We start from the raw sequence: 20,709 nt of genomic DNA, 5'->3' as shown, positions 1-20,709 counted from the left end.
GCAATTAACCTCAGAAGTTTCATAAATTTCTGCTTAGAATAATCTTGGACTTCTCCCTTGCATTCAATTGGAAATTCAATTCGTATTCTCCTTAGAATCCCCATAGTATTTCCTCAGAATTCTCAAAACAAAAATCCATCACAAACTTTAAAACTCTTCTCAGAATTCCTTTGAGATTGAATCCTCAAAATTCGATTCCATTTGAATTCTTCTCGGAATTTATTTCAAACTCTTTAGAATTCTCTTCAAAGTATCGTCCGTAATCACCCCAGAATTCTTTTAGAACTATCCGCAGAGACCATCTTTGTAGTTAACGGGATTTTCATGGAATTTTCATCAGAGCTCCCTTAAGCAAAATTTCAGAACTAACTTTGAATTATTATTAGAATTGGACCTAGAATCCTCATTCAATCATCATAGAATTCTTCTCAGAACTCTCGTTAAAATGCAGTCTCAATTACATTAGAATTATTTCCAAAATTGTTTCGGAGCTGAATTTTGCGTCTCTAATAATTTAAACAATTATCAAAAGCGACGCTCGTATGTGTTAAGCCAAGTTTAACTATATAGAGAATTTTACAGAACACTTAATTTTACATGAGACTTTCGTAGTCTGTACTTTGGTATTCTTCTCTGATATATCTTGGTGTCTGCCCTAGAATCCTTCAAAATTCTCTTTTAAATCGAAATTGAAGGCATTTCCAAATAGTTTTCCTGGTGTTCTAACGTTTTGCGGTTCACTGGTCACCCTGGTTAAAATTTTCAATTTTTTAACAGATCTGTATATTTTGTTAAAACTACTGCAGACTTTCTTTTTGCCTAGTACTCAATTTAAACATTTTGTGAAAAAGTGACTTTTTAGTGACTGGCTTCAAAATAGTGACAAAGTCAATAAAAAGTGACCTGTTACCAGCCCTGGAAATATGAATCTTCGTTCCAGAATATTGAAAATTTCTTCAAGCTATGATTATTATTTTTTTCAAGGCCCAGCAGCGAAAGACATTTTTCCATAAGAGATATATGTAGAAATTTATTTCTTTTCGATTAAATATATGTCCGGAATTCAGCTACAGGAATTAAAATTTTTCTTCAGTTCAGTTTTTCAGAATCTGAGCAATCTGACCTATGATTTTGAAATTTGCATTAAATCTCACAGTCTTGAAGATTCTTCAATCAATCAAATCTTAAAAATTTGTCTCTTATCTCAATTAACTGAATTTCGAAATGTCTAAAACAATTTCAAACTTTATTCCTTCTGATGGAAAAGTTCATGTTTATGGCATTTATTTATCCCAGAAGCGTTAACCGATTTCGAAACATTTGGAGATCGCGCACATAAACAAATACAAATCTAGTAGGGTCCTAAAATTATAATTGTTGTTGTTCAAATGATTCAAGAAGAAATAAAAAAATTGAAAATATATTAAGTTACTGGGATAGCATTCTCCCTCTTTTCGGATTTTAAGATTAAGGATTATGACATAAATTTAAATATATATATATATTGAAACCCCCCCCCCCCCAACACCACCGTACACCGCCCTTTCTCCAACTAGAACAGAAGCGGTTAGGACATGTGAAGACGTTTGTTCGATCTCATTGAAGACTTTTCTCAAATCAGGTATCCCAGATGATATTTTCAATTAAATTTTGTGTAACGTAGGTATTAACTATCGTTATTTCAAAACAAGAGACAAGTTCTGATTGCTATTTTTTAAAAAGAAAAATCCCAATAAACGTAACTAAGTAGTTAGCTAACTAACAACATCGAAAAAAAAAAATCATAGAGAAATAAAAATTATAAATAATGAACAACAGCAATTAACAACTGACGCAATAAACGAATTTATTTTCAAGCTACTTAATCCACAATATCCCATTCATTACCCATACGGCGTGCGGAGGAAAAAAAAACTCCCAAATGTAAAGTAACGTAACGCTCGATATGTGACACCCTCTCTTCAATTTTACTTTCAATATACAAAAATAACAAACAAGTAGGTATCCCACACGCCGTACTCGTCAGCTCAGAGCAAACTCAGCAAAGTCGGCAAATCAGCTCAACATCTGTGACTAAACAATTGCACCCCACACCCTCCACCTTCTAACCCCCACGCACTGACCCAGGCTGCTGGCACCCAAACGCGCGTGTGTAGGTAGAAAGTTTGCAGTGACGGCGGTGGCAGCGGAAAAATTCCTATGCTTCGTTTTTCTTCGCTCTGGCTCCGAAAATAGAACTGCCTACGCGTACGATTGTGCTGCCCATCTCGATCTGCAAAATATGTAATGTAGAATTGTGTGAATGCAAACAAAAACGGATCTCAACCGAATCGCAGATCGAAACAAACTTACCGCTTGGACAAAGTCGTCCGACATTCCCATCGACACCTGGAGATCGTCCGGTTCCCGCTCGAAGGTGCTGCAGATGTCCTGGTGACACTTCATCAGCTCGATGAAGTCCGGATTGGGACCGGTTGAGTAATCATGACCGAAGCGACCGATCGTCATCACGCCGTGGCAGTTCAAGTTGGGGCATTTTTCCGTAACGAAGCGGTACAGGTTCACGGCTTCGGCCGGTTCCGTTCCATTTTTATCTGTGGGTGATGTGGGGATTCAATTGAGGAGGTAATTGCTTGGTTTTGGGTTCTCATTTACCATCTTCTCCACTGGTGTTGATCTGAATCAGGACGTTCAGTTGCTGCTTTTCCGGTTTCTCCGCTTTCACCTTTTCCCAAGCCTTGTTCAAACTCTCCGCTAGTTTTGCATTGTGAACGGTTTCAACCATATGCAGGTTTGGAAGATTTACAATCTGCGAATGGGTACAAACTTAAAGATAATCGGGTTGTTTTCGTGGAAATATGCTTCACACAGACTCACCTTATTGATCTTGTTACTCTGCAGGTGACCGATGAAATGCCACCGGATGTCTTTGCACTGTTCCAAGATTGTCGGATCGTTTGCCTTCTCGATCAATTCTTGGACGTAGTTCTCGCCAAAGTGCCGCTGTCCGATGGAGTAGCCATCGAGAATCAGATCAATTGGTTTGGTTTTGCTCACAGCAACCAGCAGCGGTTTGGGGGCTTTGATGGTCTGAAAGATAGGTATAAGGGGGAAAGTTTGGGATGCATTAATCGTCAATCTGAATTGTCCGGTAAATTACTATTTTTTCTTTGGCTATTTAGGGGAAATGGCTACAATGTTGGCCTATGGACCTAAGATTGAACCCATAGCTAAAAATCTGCTATTTTTATCAATTTTATCTAGATGAACGCGTTGTTGGGACGGTACTAATGGATATTTTTGGTCGCTATTGAAAATATAGTCGAATACTGAATTTATGTATGGGCCTAAATTAGGGACATTTAGGTCGACATTACTTCCATTACCCCTATGTCCCAAATAAATCTTTGCGTCTGCCCTCAACTGACGTTTTCTTTCAAGTTTTCTTTGAGCACTTCTATGGCAGGTAAGTACAGATATTAAGTTTTCTGTTATTATTATCTATTATTACCATATCGTAAAAAAATACAACATAATTTGCTTATAGGTATAGTGTATGTTGACAAACGTGATCTGTTCCGCTTCTGGAAAGAAGCTGGAGTAACGCCGAAAGCAAAGAGCACTGTGGTTGTATCTAAAGTAATGGAATTTTATAATAATGATGCTGATCTCATGCCTGAGATCCAGTCATAAGTGTCACAAGTTGTAGAAATACTGTGTAATCAGTTTAAGCGACTTTGGGACAAACAACACCGAAAGATGACTATTTTTTTGAACGGTCGTTCAAATTTTTTGATCCACCGTTCCAATTGCCTGAATCTATTTTGAATAAACTTCCGTCTTCATCGAATGGATCTAAACGTGGTCGAAAGTGAACTTTGCTATGCAGCTCAAATGAAACTTTGTCAGCACAAGAAATTAATGGCGGTAAGCTCCAACTCGGATTAACTTTTAATACCGTCCCTGTTTGTATGATCTGAAAAATGTTTGCTCAGAGTTATGTTGATTAACTTTGATGTCGACATCAAACCAGCCGGAAATTCTTGATCGGGATTTGATCCGAGGATAATACCGGTTGGAGCTTACCACCATAAATGAAGCATTGGTATAGGGTGTCCCAAAATGTCTAAGCACGATTTAAAAAAAAAAAAACGAAAACATAACTTTGTTTACAGCAAATTCGATTTTTATTTCGTATTCATGTTCTCTATGGTATTCTCTTACAGTTAAACGTAGAAATCCGAGATCCGACCAGTCGTAAGCCAAGGAGCGGATTTTTGATCTCACGCTACTTAGGCCGGAATCTTTTTTTTCAAGTTTTTCTTTTGTCACCCCTCCCTTCAAAATTTTGGAATATCACCAAGGGGGAAATAATATAAAACTGTATATTTTATAAGTGTATATTTATTTTTCGCAAATTCATTTGGGTATGGATACTCGCTTTTCTAGATTTTACTATGTTGTTGTTGTTGTTGTATCACCTTATTCTTTTAAAGAATTTTCACATAAATTGTACGGCATGACAGGTCCTTGAAATGGGATCAGCCGGTTTCAGTTGTTGAAAACGGATTTTATCGAACATCATTCCTAATCTTGTTTGGCAACTCACTAGGTAAGCCACCTTCAATCTGATCGATCCCTCTTGTTCGTTGCGCACATCTTCGTCTTGTCCCAGTCGGATCACTACAAAGAACCATTTTCAGTGGGTCGTTATCCGACATTATTACGATGTTCCCAGCCCACCATAGTCGTCAGATTTTTGCATTCGATCTAGATTTCTTAACTAACAAACCTTCTGCAATGATACTTAATGATTCACTTATTTTCTACAGTGATTCAACAATTTCCGAGCTAAATCCAATCTTTTCAAAATTGGTTTAAAATTTTTAGAAGTGAGACCAAATCAGAAATGATTCAGGAAATTCCTAACTGAGGTGACACTTTTCAAAGCAGATTCAAAACTGAGTCTGAACTTTTTTTGTAGTGAATTCAAACTTTCGAATAAGTCATCAATATTTTTCTAACTGAGTCGAAACTTTTCTGTTATGTTATTCAATCCTTTTTAAAGTTGTCAAAACCTTTCTGAAGTGATTCAACATATTCCAAATCCAATCTTTATAGAATTGGTTTGGCATTTTCTGAAGTGAGGCAACATTAGCTGATTAATCCTTTTCCTAAATGAATCCAAGGTTTCCTGCATTGATTCAACTTTTTCCGAACTGAAACCAAACTAGTCAGAACGGGTTTGATATTTTCCTAAGTTAGCTCCAGATTTTTGTTAACTGCTTTGGCATTTGGCAAGGGCACAATCTTGCTTAGTGAAAGTGTAGAAAGTTTTCCGAAGTGAACCGACAATTTTTTGAGCTTAAATTTTCCAAATGGTGTCCAACCTTTTCTGAAGTGGTTCAAAACCCTCCTTAGGGAGTCCAAACAACTTTTCTGTTGAGTGATTGAATTATATTGAATGTTAGTCTGAGCTTTCTTGAAGTGATTTACCTAACTTTTAACGTAGATTCCGCTCCCTTAAATCCCTTCCTCGTTCTTGTGAGATTCACATCCTTTGTAAATTAGGCTGAGATTTTAAAGAATGGACCTTCGTGTGTTCATACCTGATGGTAGATTTTTTTTTTAAGCAAGCACAATTGTTGAGAAAACTGGGTTTACATCCACCAAAGTACGTTATTTGGGATTCTTGATCAACCAAGTTGGATTTTGGCTCCGTCCTTTGAAAAACAGGTTTGGATGTTATGGAATAGACCTTTGTAAGTTCATACGTGATGGTAGATTTGTTTGAAGCCTGGTTGGATTTCGGTTCAATATTTTGAAATTTGTGCTTGGATTTTATAGAATGGAACTTGCTGAATACCGGAAGGACGAACCTGGTTAATATTCACAAAAGAAGGTATTTTCATAGAAAATTTATTTTTCTAGTTGAAGATGCTAATTTCAAATAACAGACTGTAGTGGTAATTTTTATACGATAGATGGAGTAGATGAAAGCATAGAGTTGATAGTTCCGTTAGAGTACGGCAGTGTGAAGATTGCATATAGATATTAGAATAGCGAGCTAGGACAACTTTTAAGGAAGGTACAAATCGGTTTTTTTATCTCTCTTTACCAAACTCCCCCTTTGGAGAGGGATGGTGAGGGGTGTTTTTAGAAAATTGGGTTTGAACTCTCAAAAGTACGTATTTTTATAGAAATTTGGGTTTCTTGTTCAGCCAAGTTGAATTTCGGCTCCTTCCTTTGAAAAATAGGAGTGGATTTTACCAAATTGCTAAATCCATCCGTATTTTCATATCTTTGAAAAATAGGCTTGTATTTTTTAGAGTGGACCTTGCTGAATCCATACGTGAAGGTTGAAACGGGTTTGTAATTCGAAAAGGTTTTTTTTTGGTTTTTCTTTTCTGCTAACTTGGATTTTGATACTGTTCTTTGAAAGTTATGCTTAGATTTTATAGAATTGACCTTGCTGAATTCATAAGTGATGATTTTTAAGCACACCCAAAGCCAGGTTTAAATTGACAAAACTACGTATTTTTGTTAAAATTTGGCTTTTATGTTCAGCCAAGATGGATTTTGGCTCCTTTCTTTGAATATTACGCTTGGATTTTGTTGAATAGACGAAGATCTTTTGAAGCACGAACAATTGTTGAGAAAACTAAGTTATATTTGGATAGGGAGGAAGGAGGAAGTATCGAAAACAGAACGTTTTTTTTCATAAGAACTGTTACGTTTGTGGTATTCCGCTTGATGGTTTATCCGGAATTTATCAATACCCAAAAATCAATTGCTTTGATCCTATTCATCTACATTATTACCAATGTTTTTCCTTGAAAGGATACAAAAACTTATGCGCGAAATGTCTTGTTGATAACTCGAGTGTTACACATAATAAAGTCAACATTTGTGGCATTAGTGTCAAAAATCCCGGTTTCAAAGAAGTATAAGGCTAAAGCGGAGGCTAAGAAAAAATGTTAGCGTTTGAAATATACGATTTAGATAGAATGTAAAACGAATTTTAAATGTTTTATTTATTTTTGTTTATTTTTTATCCACCTCCACGCCCCCTCGACCGGTGCGAGCATCGAGTGACAAAAGAAAAACTTGTGATTTGTTCCGGCCTTATTAGCTTCAGCACAGATGCCTTTCCAACAATGTGTAACCAGTTGGTTACAATCCGTGGATTTTCGTTTGTATGAGTTGTTGTTGTTTGGAAAATTCACGTATTTTAATTTAAAAGACAGAAGGCAACACACAGCAGCGAGAGGGTTAGTACCGCTGCAAAAACACTCGAACGATACTAAAGGGAGGACAATCGTAGTCTTAAGCTAAAAATGGAGAATGATCGGCAAAAGGCATGCGAGTGGCCATGTTCTAAAAGAAATAACCTTCTAATTGGCAGAAGTAATCAGGCGTCCGTGTAGACCGGTATCGTGAAGTGTAGTGCATATATAATACAACCCCCCCCCCCTTGTGGGGTTTGGGCTGGAAAGCCTACCTCCGTTCAGGTAATTGATTTTTAATATCCTGACGGAAATTTCCCTGACAGAATTTGATAATTCTCAGGACCTCTTGTGCTCTTGTGCTCTTGTGTTCTTGTGCTTTTGTACAACATGTACACCTCGTACCGTAAGCAAAACGGTTTTACACGGCTCGGCTCGGAAGTCAAGATGGCTTCCGAGCCTAATAGTAAATGATCCTCGATCGTCCGTCAGGGACGATTCCCTCAGGCCGGTGGCCTTAATTGCCAAGGAGGGTCCCGTCTCGGCTCGACCAAGGTGGCCATGCCACGGTCAGCCGATTTTGTCAACGACGGAAGACGCCTGCCAGCCAAACGAGCCAGCAACGCCTGCTGAGCCGTATGTGGCTGATGAACGCCACCAGATCCGCCATTCTCCCAAAGCGGCAACAACACTGTCTGCAGCCCGCGCCGCAAGTTTCCGGCCACACGGTAGTGCAGGAGCAGCCGTGTGGGCCAACGCCAGCGTCGCGACGCCGAAGAAGAATCTGCTGCAACAGTGAGTACCGTAACATTTTAAACCGCATACACGCCACATATATGTGAAAACCCACACCCACACGCCACAGAAAAGGGCAAATAAAAGTGTTAGAAAATGTGAATATTCCTGTGTTTCATACTTTGTCCGCGTAGCCCCTCCGAATACCCAGTAACATGCCGGCCCTGCGACACAGTTCAGGGGTCTCATGCTACTGAGCTAGTTACCCGGGAGTGTCTGGTCATGCCATAGTCACAAATGTTGGATACTTTTTCCCAGTCTTTCGCAAACTTTGTAAAAGAATCCGCTGCCATGCTTGGCAGTTTTGGTCACGAACAGCTCATTTGCTAATAACTTTGCACGCAGTTGACGGAACATAGTTCTTTTTGAAGCAGTAGATAGAATAGAGTGTTAGCTTGTTATAGATATGTAAAAAAAAGTAGATTTTAATGCTAGTAGTAAGCTGTATTTGTTTTTGTGTTGTAAAAATGAGGTCAGAAATGCTCACTACACATCTCGGAATTTAAGTGTTAAATTGATTAGTGTTGATTCAAATGTTAAGCTTTACCTGGAAACTGCGGACTCACTCAATGTGCCACTTGGAAGCCAGTCAGAACTGTCAAACGGGAGCCAAACATTCAGAATCAACAAACTCAGTTACTGTTCTTACCTCTCGTCAAGCATTGCAATCTCATAAAAATGATTCATACTTTTTCATAACACATTCCAAGGGGGGCGACTCTATCTAAGATGCAGGAAATGCTTTGCTTTGCTGTAGTGAGATGCACTCGCCCTTAATAGATAGAAACACGATTGATTGTGATTTTGAAGATTTCCTGCAAAAAGGTGGAGAGCTATGCGAGTAGATGGGTTTAGATGCCAGAGATGGACACTCTGTTGGCTAACATGAGCGACCGTTTTGTTCCACCATCTCTTCATCTCTATCGCATCCCGAGTCACCTTACCACTCTTCTTCAACTTCTGTACGAAAATTTCCCCATATTTCTCAATTGGGTGGAATTGAGGGCAGTTGGGTGGATTGATGTCCTTTTCGAATAAATCTACCCCGTTGTCTCGATACCACTGTGGAACTTCTCCGCTGTAGTGGCAGCTTGCCAAATCGGGCCAAAACTTTACAGGTCCATTTTGAGCCTTAATGTACGGAAGAATACGTTTTTTCAGACACTCCTGCTTGTATATTCTGGAATCCATAGTCTTGTTTGTCACGAAAACCTGAATTTTTTGTCCGCAGCTGCCTTGCCAGATTATAAGCTTTCTTACAAATTTATCGACAAAAACGAATTTGAACTAGCTATGGACATCACCTCGACCAGTGGCTTTATAGAACTTTTGTCCAGGAAACTGCCCATAATCCATCTTCACGTACGTTTCGTCGTCCATGAGGATGCATCCTTCGTACTGTGTAAGAACCTCATTGTACAACTTCCGGTCACGTCTTTTGGCCACTAGATTCTGCTTCAGTTCCTGTTTGGTTACTTACTGGCCCGAAAAGATCGAAATCCTTTTCGCTGACGGTGCTTTGGCTGGCATTGAATTTATTGGCGATATCATAATCCGACAGCTCTGGGTTTGCCCTAACCGTTCTCAACACCTTCAAATGCAGCTTCCGATCCTTAGTTCCATGCGACGCTTGTTATGAACCTGCCGAACGATAGTATGCCACTCATGGAAACGTTTGAGAACACTGCACACGGTCGATTTAGCCAATTTCAACGACTTAGCGATTTTTGAACCTGACCACGTCGGATTTTCCAAGTGGGTGTTCAAAATTAATTTTCAGTTCGCGGCTTCCATCAAGTAGGGTATATTAACCAATAGTGAACCCCTTTCCTATAGTGGACCCCCTCAAGGGGTTTTCGATGATAATTCAATTAAAATAATGATTTCTTTAAATAAAATTTCAGTGAACATACCTACTCTTAATTTGTAGACACCCTCAGTGCAAAATTATATGCTTTTTATTCTTTTTAATCACTAAAAGTATTGTAACATTACACGCACCAAAATTTTGCTTGAGATGCTATGGCTTTGGTTAGAAAGCATGTTGAATTCTTTTTCGATTTCCATGCAATTTCCATTATATTTGGGCCATTTGTTGTTTTCCACATGATAGAATATGAATTAATTAGACAAAAAACATGCGAACATTGATGAAAACCATCAAAATTTGTTAAATAATTACGGGGTCCATTAAAGGAAAATAAAATCACACTTTTCCCATTTAGGACACCCCTAGTTTTCACTGACTGAAAAGGTAAACAAACGTGATCGAATCGGTGTGCTGGTAACAGATTCACGGTTTCTGTCGTATATTCGGGTTCGGGAAGTGTGTGAAAATGGGAAAAGTGTCAAAATCCAGGAAGTATACCGAGTCGGACGTTACTCAATGTCTCCAAGCGATTCAGAACCGTGTTCCAATCAAGACGGCCTGCAAACGGTGCAACATTCCTCGATCCACAATCAAGTTTCGGCAAAGTGAAAAATGGTCCGGGAAAGCACGGAAGGGACCACCAACAGTGCTGACGTCCCAGGAAGAATCGGAAATAGTGCAGTGGATTATGCAAATGGCACGAAAGGCATTCCTATCACGAAAGAACGCTTGGTTTTAACTGTTAGGAAATTCCTAGCTGACAATCCTTGTAAGGGAAATATTCAAATGAAAGCGGGTAAGTTATAAGCTAACAATTATTTTCATCGTATGTAATATTACTCAAATCATTCATATGTTATAGGATACAAATGGTTCAATGGATTTATGAAGCGTAATCCCGAAATTTCGGTGCGTAAACCTGAAAAGGTATCATCGGCTGCTGCCACTGTGACTGAAGTGAGCATCCGAAAATGGTTCCAGTCTGTTCGTGAGCTACTGGTTGAAGATGGATACCACGAAATCTTAGAGGACGCATTTGTCTCGATCCAGAAACGAAGGCTGTGCTCATTGCGAAAAAGGAAAAAAAAAGGCTTATCTTATCGATACCGGCTCAAAGAAAAACATCACTGTTTTGAATACGTACGGTGCAGCAGGAATCGCAGTTCCTCCTTGCTTCATTCTACCGTATCAGCGAATTCCTATGAACATTGCGCGAAGTTTTCCCGCCGATTGGGGAGTTGGAAAATCAGACAGTGGATGGATGACGACAGAGACATTTATGGGCTATATTAGAAGTGTGTTTCACCCTTATTTGGTGCGAGAAAAGATTCCACTTTCGGTGATCTATTTCATTGACGGGCTGAAGAGTGTATTCAACTTGGGATCATCCTTGTATGTCTCTTCGCAAACAGTACACATATTATTCAACCAGCTGACGTAGCAATTTTTCGTTCGCTGAAGGCTGGGTGGACCAAGCAAGTACGGATTTGGCAGGCTGCACATTGGACTGATGCAAAATTTGACTTTTTCGCTCCACAGTGCTTAAATGGTTTCAAATCGGGTCCTGATTAGCCTCTCAAAGTTACAACTCATTTGGTTAGAAACAGACTTCGCACAAGCCATTTGAAGTTCACATGTAAATTACTATGGGAAATCTCAACTTTTTCATTGCCTTCTAGTCTTTTTCCATATTGAGCTGCGAAACAGTTCGATGTGCATTCTAATAGAAAATTTTCTCAGCTACAACTTTGCTGAAGATTGTTTCTATGTAAAACGAGACAGGAAAAAATTATTAATTATTTAAGAGATTGGTAAACTTATGACATGATAAAGCAGCTGCTCTGTAGGCAACACTGTATTTTGCAGTGTGACATAGTAGCCATGATTTGTGTGTCCTATTCAACGCCCCAGAAATACCAATGTTGCCTGCTGAGCAGATGATTGAGCATGATCATAAGACATCAGCGCATTGAACCATTGATAACTTTCGATCCTTGATTTTAATCAAAAAGTGGTCTTGAGCAAACTTGTAGCTGGAAAAATTTCCTACAAGTAGAGTTGAAAACTTTTGAAGCAGACCGATATGGTGAATTATTAGATAGACATGAACAAAAATCTTGGTTTTACCATAGTAATTCCCATACAAACTTCAAATGGTTTGTGCCAGCTCAGTTTCTCACCAAATGGGTTCAAATTTTGAGAGGTTAGTCAGGATCCGATTTGGAATCGTTTAAGTATTGTGGAGCGAAAATTTCAAATTTTGCATCACTCTACTGCACATCCAGGTAGTAGATTTTATGAAGTTATGTTGTGGTTTTACTTATTTTGTTTCATCGTTTCCAAATTTAGGTAAGGTAATTCGAACGGACGAGTTCGGTGGAGTTTTACAACAGGTCATCGACGTTTCTTTTAAAGCAGAAACTGTCAGAAATGGATTCAGAGTATGTGGCCTATTTCCGTTCGATGCAAACGCTGTTGATTACTCGAAATGTATAGCAGGCAAGACAAATTCGGAACCGAGTGTTCCTTCCACAATCCACTATTGCTGTTTCGCGTGAATTGCTCTAGGGAATAATTCAGCAGAATAGTCCAGCGCAAGCTGCCCTTTACCGCGAACTTAATAGAGCAGTTCTTCAGCAGATCCATTGTCCTTGTCAAACTGTACTGACCAAGACAAGACCGTTCAGAGCTACTTAAGTGAACCCAGTACGCCTAAGAAGAATAACAGGAAGTTCAACAAACCGAAGAGCCCACCAGTTTTAACTTCTCGAAAACGTATAGAGCTTCATCAGAAGAGAGAACAAGACAAAGAAAACTCAAAACAAGAGAAATTTCGAAAGGCTAAAGAAAAGCGCAAACAACGAGCAAAGCGATCAGAAGACAAACAAATTGAATATGTAACAAGGGCTATACATAAACTACGTAGATGTTTTTTTGGCATTTTAATACACCCATACAATTTTTTTTAGAAATTTGAATGCACCGTAGACAACTGCCACGCCTCCCACCCCCCAATCCGTCTACGTAGTTTATGATCAGCCCCCAAATTGGACTGTCACTCTAAGAAACACTCATTGATTATGTCATGCAAGGAAGGGGGAGGGTTTTAGAAATCGTGACGATGCAAACGATAAAATTACAGATCCATACAAAAATACGTGAAATAGGGGGGAAATTAGGCCTTTTAAGCGTGACGTAATTGATGAAGGTATCTTTTTGGGCACCAAGTTGTATGTTCTATACATCGAAAACAATAAATAACAACATACTCTAAATGCATAAACATGTTTGCATAAATTGTCCACCTCAGTGCTTACGGACCCGGGTCCATTAAACGTATAGTGGACAGGGGTTCACTTTAGGAAGCAGGGGTTTATTATAGGGAAACTGCACTACACTTTTTAAACCAATTTTATTAACCCAACTTACGTAGAAAGCGATGTCTTTCTCAAACAGGTGTCATGGTGTCAGGTGACCAATTAAAAACTTATCACATTTGTGTTGTTTAAATGAAAAAATCACACACAAATACTTTTTGTTCCTACTAGGGGGTCCACTATTGGTCAACTTACCTATAACTTCTTTTAAAAAAAATTAATTATGATGAACTTTTCAGCACTGAAAGAGGAAAAATTTCAAAACAAACTGCTGTCAAAACATTCCAGATCCAACCGCTAGGATCACTGCTGTAAAATAAACAGTGCATTCAGATATTAAATTACTCAAGCTATTCAGATTTTCACGTCCGGTTGTATTGGTGCGATGTGTGAGAGCGTGTTAGTGAATATCCGAGGAAAATACATAACAAATCGATGTCAAACTCATTTTGACAGGTCTACTTTCATACATGTTTTAGGTTAGCCAGAGGAAAATAATAAACAACTTTACACGGCGTTGCTTCCGCTAGTGGTCGTGCGTTAAACGTCACTACTCTCTATAGGCTGTGTTCCATTTGTTGAATTTTCACTTAAATTTGACAGATGGAAAATAAATTACACTCTTCGAAAATCCCTCTCTTGTTGATCGTCCGATTTTCGAATAGGTGTTTGTCAAAATTGATTCCTGATTCGTCATAAATAAGTCTGCTCGAATAGCAGGTTTATTTGAAAAATTTCCATCCGTCAAAATTTAGTGAAAATTCACCAAATGGAACACAGCCTTAGTATCACAAAAACGGATTACAAATTCGCGGAGCTTTGGAATATTTGTTTATGAATTTACCACTATTACGGATTATCTTAATCTTCCGGAGGACCAGATCCAAATGCATTCATGCAGCGTCGTAACAAGTACCATAAAAAACATGGGATCACAAGTATGCGGTATGCGATTTAAATTCATTTATGTAGCATCACAACAAGTGATTTAAGAAGATCACTGAGCCATAAGATGTTTTTTTTTACGAATTGACAACCTTCACGCATGTTTCGGATCTTCCTGAGTACAGTTTCTTGAGCCCCTGGGTCGGTAGTTCCATCTCAACCTTCAATCTTCATGGATAGGTAGGGGAAATGGATGTAATGTCGGCCTAAATGCCCCTAGTTTGGGCCCATACATAAATTCAAAAATCGACAATTTTCAAAACCGACCAAAAAGATCTATTAGTACCGTTCCAATGACGCGTTCATCTTGATAAAATTGATAAATAGCAGATTTTTAGCGATGAGCCCAATCTTAGATCCATAGGCCAACATTAGAGCCATTTCCCTTATATCAAAATTGTCGAAAAAATAATCGCGAAGCTCTGCAATCAGTTCCAGCTCGAAGTTCGACAACAAGTTTAGCAACCACTGGTGCGAAAGTCAAAAACATAAATTAACAATCGTGATAGAAACGACCGGTGCCGTAAACTAGCTGTTGCTAGCTGTGAAGCCAGAAGCAGCGTTTCCAGATTGTTTCAAAGCTTATCTGTATCAAAGGTTTTAAAAAATCGGTATTTATCGGTACATATTTACTATTTATTTTATTTGATATTTTTGCCCTTTTTGAAAGCGAAAATTTTTACGATGGTGACGACTGGGATTTGAGGGGAATTGCTTTGTTTGACGGCTTTCTCAGTCTTAAAACAATTCTTATTTTTTATTTTTTTTTATTATTGTTGTCCTCAAGTGGTGATCAAAATTGTGACCAAGATCAATTAAACATCATTAAATGAAACCAAAATATGGAAAATCAGCCACAACAACGACTAAACTATTGACAAAAAGGCCAAACTGTATTTTCCCTTGAAAAAAGCCACAACCCATGGCCGAAATGTCTGGCAGATTACATCGTAGTCGTTGCAATGTTTTAAGACTGAGAAAGCCGTTAATCAAAGCAAAATTTTAGCTTTTGAACTATGATCGGATTCCGGAAGAAAACTACAGGGAATGTTTAAATTAGCTTCTGAATGGAGTTGAAAAAACATCCAGAAAAAGACGAAAGAAGCTCTCCTGGATGAAGTTCGAGAAAAGCTGGAAAAACATCCAGGAAAATTCCAAGACACGAATTGAAAAACTTGTGGCGAAAATTTAAATAAACTATCGGAAAAAAATCAGATGTTACATCCAAAGGAACCCAAAAAAGTTTCGGAAACCGGAAGTAAATTTCCAGCAGTAGCCATTTCCAGGGAAAGCCAGAAGAAGCTCGAAAAACCCTTCCAACAGAAGTCGAACAAAAAAAAACTTTTGGCTTATGGTCAAACTTCCAGAAGAAGACGAATGAAATTTCTGGGAGAATCAATTGAACTTCCTGGAGACGCTGGCTGAAACTTCCTAAGGTAGATTGGAAGAAACATCTGAAGAAAGTCGGAAGCCAGAGCGTTTACGGAACAGTCGAAAGAAACAAGGACATAGGACGGGAAAAAGAGATTCTTGGGGGATGTTCTGACGATCCAGCCCCTTGCATCAGCCCCTCAGGACATTGCAGAAAATTTCGGAAATTGTCTCAGTTTCTCGGAACTCCTTTATAGTTTCTGCAATTTCATTGAAATTAATTGATCTTTCCTGATGTTCTCTGAGCTTCACTAAAGTTCCTGAAAACCATTAAATTTCCCTGAAGTTCTTTGGACTTGTGAAGTTTCCAAAATATTTATGATGTTTCCTTAAGTTCACTGGAGTTTGCTGGACTTTTCTAAAATCTCCGGGTTTTCGAATATTAACAGAAGCTAATGAAACTGTCTTTAATTTATCGAAACTTACACAAAAGTCTGGTCTTTTCTGAAGTTTCAGAACTTCTTAAATGTTCCTCCAGCTAGTGTGGATCCGCAATAAAAATCTGATAGTATCCTTGAAGTTCCGGGAAAGTTGAAAAAACTGGCGGAAGAAGATGAAAGAATCTTTCGAGCGAGGGTGGAAGAAAATTCCAGGGAAAGGATGAAACTTCAGGAAGATTAAAAATGAATAAAAACTTCCGGAAGTTAAATAATGTTTAAAAAATATTTCTCGATTCCCTAGGAATTACCGGAAAGAGCCATCGACTATTTCTCGATTGTTTGTTCACAACATTTTCTCTTGGCGGGGAACTCTTAGGCTGTGAACCATTTGCCGAGTTAAATTTAACTCGTGGTTAAAAGTGACATTTCGAAAGTTATTCTGTATGTTCGAAAATCCCTGTGTTATCGATCGACCGGTTTTCGAGAAGAACTCATCCACGGTTGTCAAAATTTAACTTCTTGTCTGTCAGAAATAACCATGTTCGGATAGCAGGGTTAATCGATAACTTTCCATCTGTCAAATTTTAACCAAAAGTTAAAAAAATCCACCAAATGGTTCAGAGCCTTATTATAACATCGACTCTGGGGCTGAGCAGTCAAAACTGAAAATTAGATGAGGTATCACCGATTGTGTATTATCATCAACATCGCCTATCCAAATTGTTCATCCATGAGCCCTTCGGAAAAAAAATCTGCACAAATTAAGCTGAACATTGCATTAGGTCCTAAGTAATATTGACAGATTCTCTTCGTCGACTTTCTCTTTGTATCCCCACGGCCATGTAAAGACATTCACAGATATTTTCAGCACACAGATAGGTAAAAGAAGCTTTTATCTAGCATCTAATACGACAAACACAACAAGGAACGGTTATGTGCTCAAGTTTTTAACGAAAGAGAAAGTCGACGAAGAGAATCGGATCGGAACTTGGGATCTAATGCAATGTTCAGCTTGAAATGACGTTTAACCTCGATGCAGGTGGGCTACAGTCGTATGTACTTGACTGGGAACTGCATTCCAATTAGCAAAGGGTTCTGTAAGCCACTTATCTTGAAAAATACGCCTTTTATTGAAGATTGCTGTACAAGAGCATAGTAGATTAATAGCGAATTCGTTTATTATCGGGGTTAACACCAGTTCCAACCCAGTGCGAAACCGATCTTTTTGTCAGTGTGAACCTCAACCTGAGCTAGGTTTTAAAAACAAACGAGCGAATTGACGTCTGTCAGAAAACAAGCAGACCCAATCTTGATACCCGATCCAGTTTGGAACTGAATAATAAACGAATTCGCTATAAGTCTCATCAATGCCCACTGGTCACCATAGCCCGTCGAACTCAAGACGAATCTAGAACTACCGTTCATACCTGAGTACCGCGGACTCACTCAAGGTGCTTGTCACTTGGGAGCCAGTGACAACTGTTAAACGGGAGCCAAACATTCAGAAGCAACACATGTAGTTACTATTATTACCTATCGTCAAGCATTGCAATCTAATAAAAATGATTCATTCTTTTTCATAACACATTTTCAATTGTAAGCTCAAAGACAAAAACCAACTATGACTCAGCTGAGTGTAAGCAAACTTTGATAGAGTAATGGAGACTCGAGCACTCCTGGTTCAGAGCTTTTGGCGGGAATCAACTGAGAAAGAACAAAACATTTTTAAACTTGAACAAATTTTCAAGCAGTTTTCTAATGGCTTGCATAGAGGTAACTCCAGAAGGTCCCGAAGAAACAGCTCTGGTCAAGGGCGTAGCCAGGTTTCGAGCTAGGGAGAGGCGAAAAAAATGACTATGGAAAATTTGGCCGAATGCCATTTCCTCGAAAGCCTTTGTGTTGCTGAGTTTAGGGGGGGGGGGGGGGCAGTCAACCCCTGTGGCTCTGGTACTCTCTTCGGTCCCAAGCTAATCGATGCACCCCTAGAAACATCGGAAAATCTACGAACCACTCATTTTATCTGTAAAACTTTCATAGCGAATCAAAACAAACATAGTGTAGTACTAGAATTTTGAATAGAATGGGGCACGTTTTGATTGGGACCAATAGGCTAGTCAAGTAGTGAGCCAATTTTAAATCGTTATACCCCGTACAGACTATGGCCTATACTGCCCATAATCGCATTTCAGTCCCATATGGATAGGAAGTCAAGCAAAGATGGGACTGATATGCGATTATGGGTAGTATATTATGTAATATAGGCTGTCTTGCAATGAGCACTCATACATCTAGTTTTCACTGAAAATCCTATCACAGTCTATATTACATGATATAAGCCATAGTCTGTACGGGGTATTAGTTTCCTAACGTTATAACGGTTGATACCTACTATGCTCCTATTCCTTTTTCCTATTCGCCTTTTTCGTTACATACAGCTGAACAACGAGTATACCAGTTTTTGTAAGTTTTGATAAGGCCCATATTTAGCCAAAAAAATGAAACAACGTGCCTATGGTTACTTGGGACTATGCTCCTATTCCTAAACTATTTTTATTCTGGCCATATTTTGCGAAATCTGTTTAGAAGACCAATGAAAATATGATAACAGTAGTCTACGCGATATTGCTTTGCACAGCACACGAATGAATTCTACACTATTAGCAATGTGCAACAATGTCTGTTGACAGAGCAATTTGTTTTATTAAGCGATACACATCACATTTTTTATAGTCTTATCTGCAAAACTACAGGAAATTCCTGGTTCTACATCTAGTCGATTCCTAACCATAGATCCTTGTACTTATAGTTAAACATTTACAGTTTATGGAAACACTTACCTGCGAACGCCTGGCGAATGCCTCGTCGATTTTGGCCAGCGTCTGGCGGATGCCCTGCTTTACGTCCACTTCACCCATCACTCGTCGAATCATTAAGTGCGGAGGAGGAAGAGAAAACTGCAATGGTAAAGTCGCGAAATAAAAACGTTTGTTTGGGCTAGCTTTACAGATGATGGATGACGTTGTCCAGCGAGATGTCACGTAATAGATTTTGTTGTCTGAAGCTGCAAGAGCTGATAATGTAACTTACTTGAAAATCTCTTATCAGCCGGTTAGTGACTGATGGAGGAAGTAAAGCCAAATAACAACAATCGCTCAGACTTCAAATTCTTGCAACAGTTAACAACACAACAAAGTAGGGTTTTTGATCTAATTTTCGTCCTACTAAGCCCAACTCGCACTTTATGGAATATTTCTAACAAGATGTGTGTTAATTAAACGTCACAAATGATTGAGACATTGTTAAAAATCTAACACGGCTTCTTGATTTCAATTCCATTATACGAGTTTCAATTCCGTCCAAACGCATTGATACGCCATTAGATTTTCTTCGTCATATAGCAAAAAATGGATTCGCTTGGGACGCTCTATTTGGTTTAACTTTATTTAACTTTATTTGTTCCAAATTAAAAATATGTGTCATTTCATTTCACCCTAGGTACTCCAGCTACTACAGTAACTTACCAGCCTATAGGAACGCTCTTTTGTTCCTGATGAATGTGGGCGGCTTAGTAGAATACCTGTATAAAGATAGAGAGAAAGATTAGTAATTTCCATTTAATTCCTCTACCTTATTAGCTTATTCTTGACAGATACGCGTATTTCGTCTACCATGTGCAGACTTCTTCAGTGTCTTGTACTAATACTCGACTCGACATTGTAGACGAAATACGCGTATCTGTCAAGGATAAGCAAATAGGGTAGTGGAATTAAATGGAAATTACTAATCTTTCTCTCGTTTTTTTTTTGTTTTTTAGGCGTGACCCGAGGTGTGACCCTAATAATAAAATACCTCAAACGAATGATAACCCAAATCGTAGAACTATCCAGCATTTAACGAGCGCTTATGGCCGCCACAATCTGACTGAGTTTTTGGTAGGGAACATATGATTTGACGTTTGGGTTGTGTCGTTTGACGTGTAAACGTTCAAATTTGAACGTTTACACGTCAAACGACACAAGCTAAACTTCAAATCTTATGCTCCCTACCAGAAACTCAGTCAGATTGTGGCGGCCATAAGCAATCGTAAAATACTGGATTCCATAAATGGTTTGGTTGATACTAAAAATACTCAGAGGGAGAGATAAGCGGAAGGAATGTTCTGAGCCAATATAACTGTCAAAATCTGAGCCAATCAAAGATTCCCAATAGAATTTTTCCGAGGATTTCTTATTCTTACTAGATTAATTTAGAGAGTATTGCAGTCGAACAGAAATTCAATCACCTTTATGTTTCGTGTGCTTCTCAAGTTCGACTAATTTTTGGAATCAAAAACAATATTCTAACTCTATTGATTAATTGATCTTAGTTGGTTAACTAATAGCACCAAGAAATGTGCAAAATATTGCTATGCACTCAATTAGTATTTTGCACGTAAATCGAATCAAAAGTAAAAATCATGTGAAATGCTAGTTTCTAGCAAGGGTTACAAGATTATTTAGGTACAAACTAGGGTACAAATCCCTGCTGCCGAATTGTATTTTGTTTTCTACGCCCATATCTCCCTCTGAGTATTTCTAGTTGATACCTGGAACGTGACATAATTAATGCATCCCACTTTACTTTACGCATTAATGGAGGCGGTGGGTAGTGCCGTTCACGCACCGCTATTTGTTGGCTGTTTTTCA

General features: G+C 38.6%; 2 protein-coding genes across 2 annotated transcripts in view; both read right to left on the bottom strand.

Moving 5' to 3' along the window:
* The window catches only part of Rsod (Related to Sod), a 342,433-nt gene that overhangs the window by 77,574 nt on the left and 244,150 nt on the right, over positions 1–20,709 (bottom strand). The window lies entirely within an intron of this gene.
* Positions 1,822–19,212, bottom strand: LOC135702827 (pyridoxal phosphate homeostasis protein). Its single transcript, XM_065223867.1, has 6 exons — positions 19,112–19,212; positions 18,862–18,978; positions 2,878–3,090; positions 2,656–2,809; positions 2,353–2,594; positions 1,822–2,272 (listed from the first exon to the last, which is right to left on the bottom strand). Exons 2-6 carry the CDS (start codon positions 18,952–18,954, stop codon positions 2,198–2,200), a joined length of 777 nt encoding a protein of 258 aa, XP_065079939.1. The 5' UTR covers positions 18,955–18,978; positions 19,112–19,212; the 3' UTR covers positions 1,822–2,197.

Source organism: Ochlerotatus camptorhynchus, unplaced genomic scaffold (genome assembly GCF_037179485.1).
Source record: "Ochlerotatus camptorhynchus isolate MF236.1 unplaced genomic scaffold, CSIRO-AGI_Acam_v1.1 ptg000201l, whole genome shotgun sequence".
In the NCBI taxonomy this organism is placed as follows: Eukaryota; Metazoa; Arthropoda; class Insecta; order Diptera; family Culicidae; genus Ochlerotatus; species Ochlerotatus camptorhynchus.
Note: the sequence above shows the minus strand (reverse complement) of the source record. Positions and strands in the feature narration are given on the sequence as shown.

What these genes read in the sequence shown, in the direction of transcription:
- LOC135702827 (XM_065223867.1), bottom strand. Translation starts at nt 18,954, where the DNA reads ATGATTCGACGAGTGATGGGTGAAGTGGACGTAAAGCAGGGCATCCGC. An exon ending in CATTCGCCAGGCGTTCGCAG is followed by an intron (nt 3,091 to 18,861) that starts GTAAGTGTTTCC and finishes CCTATCTTTCAG; the next exon opens with ACCATCAAAGCCCCCAAACC. An exon ending in AGAGTAACAAGATCAATAAG is followed by an intron (nt 2,810 to 2,877) that starts GTGAGTCTGTGT and finishes ACCCATTCGCAG; the next exon opens with ATTGTAAATCTTCCAAACCT.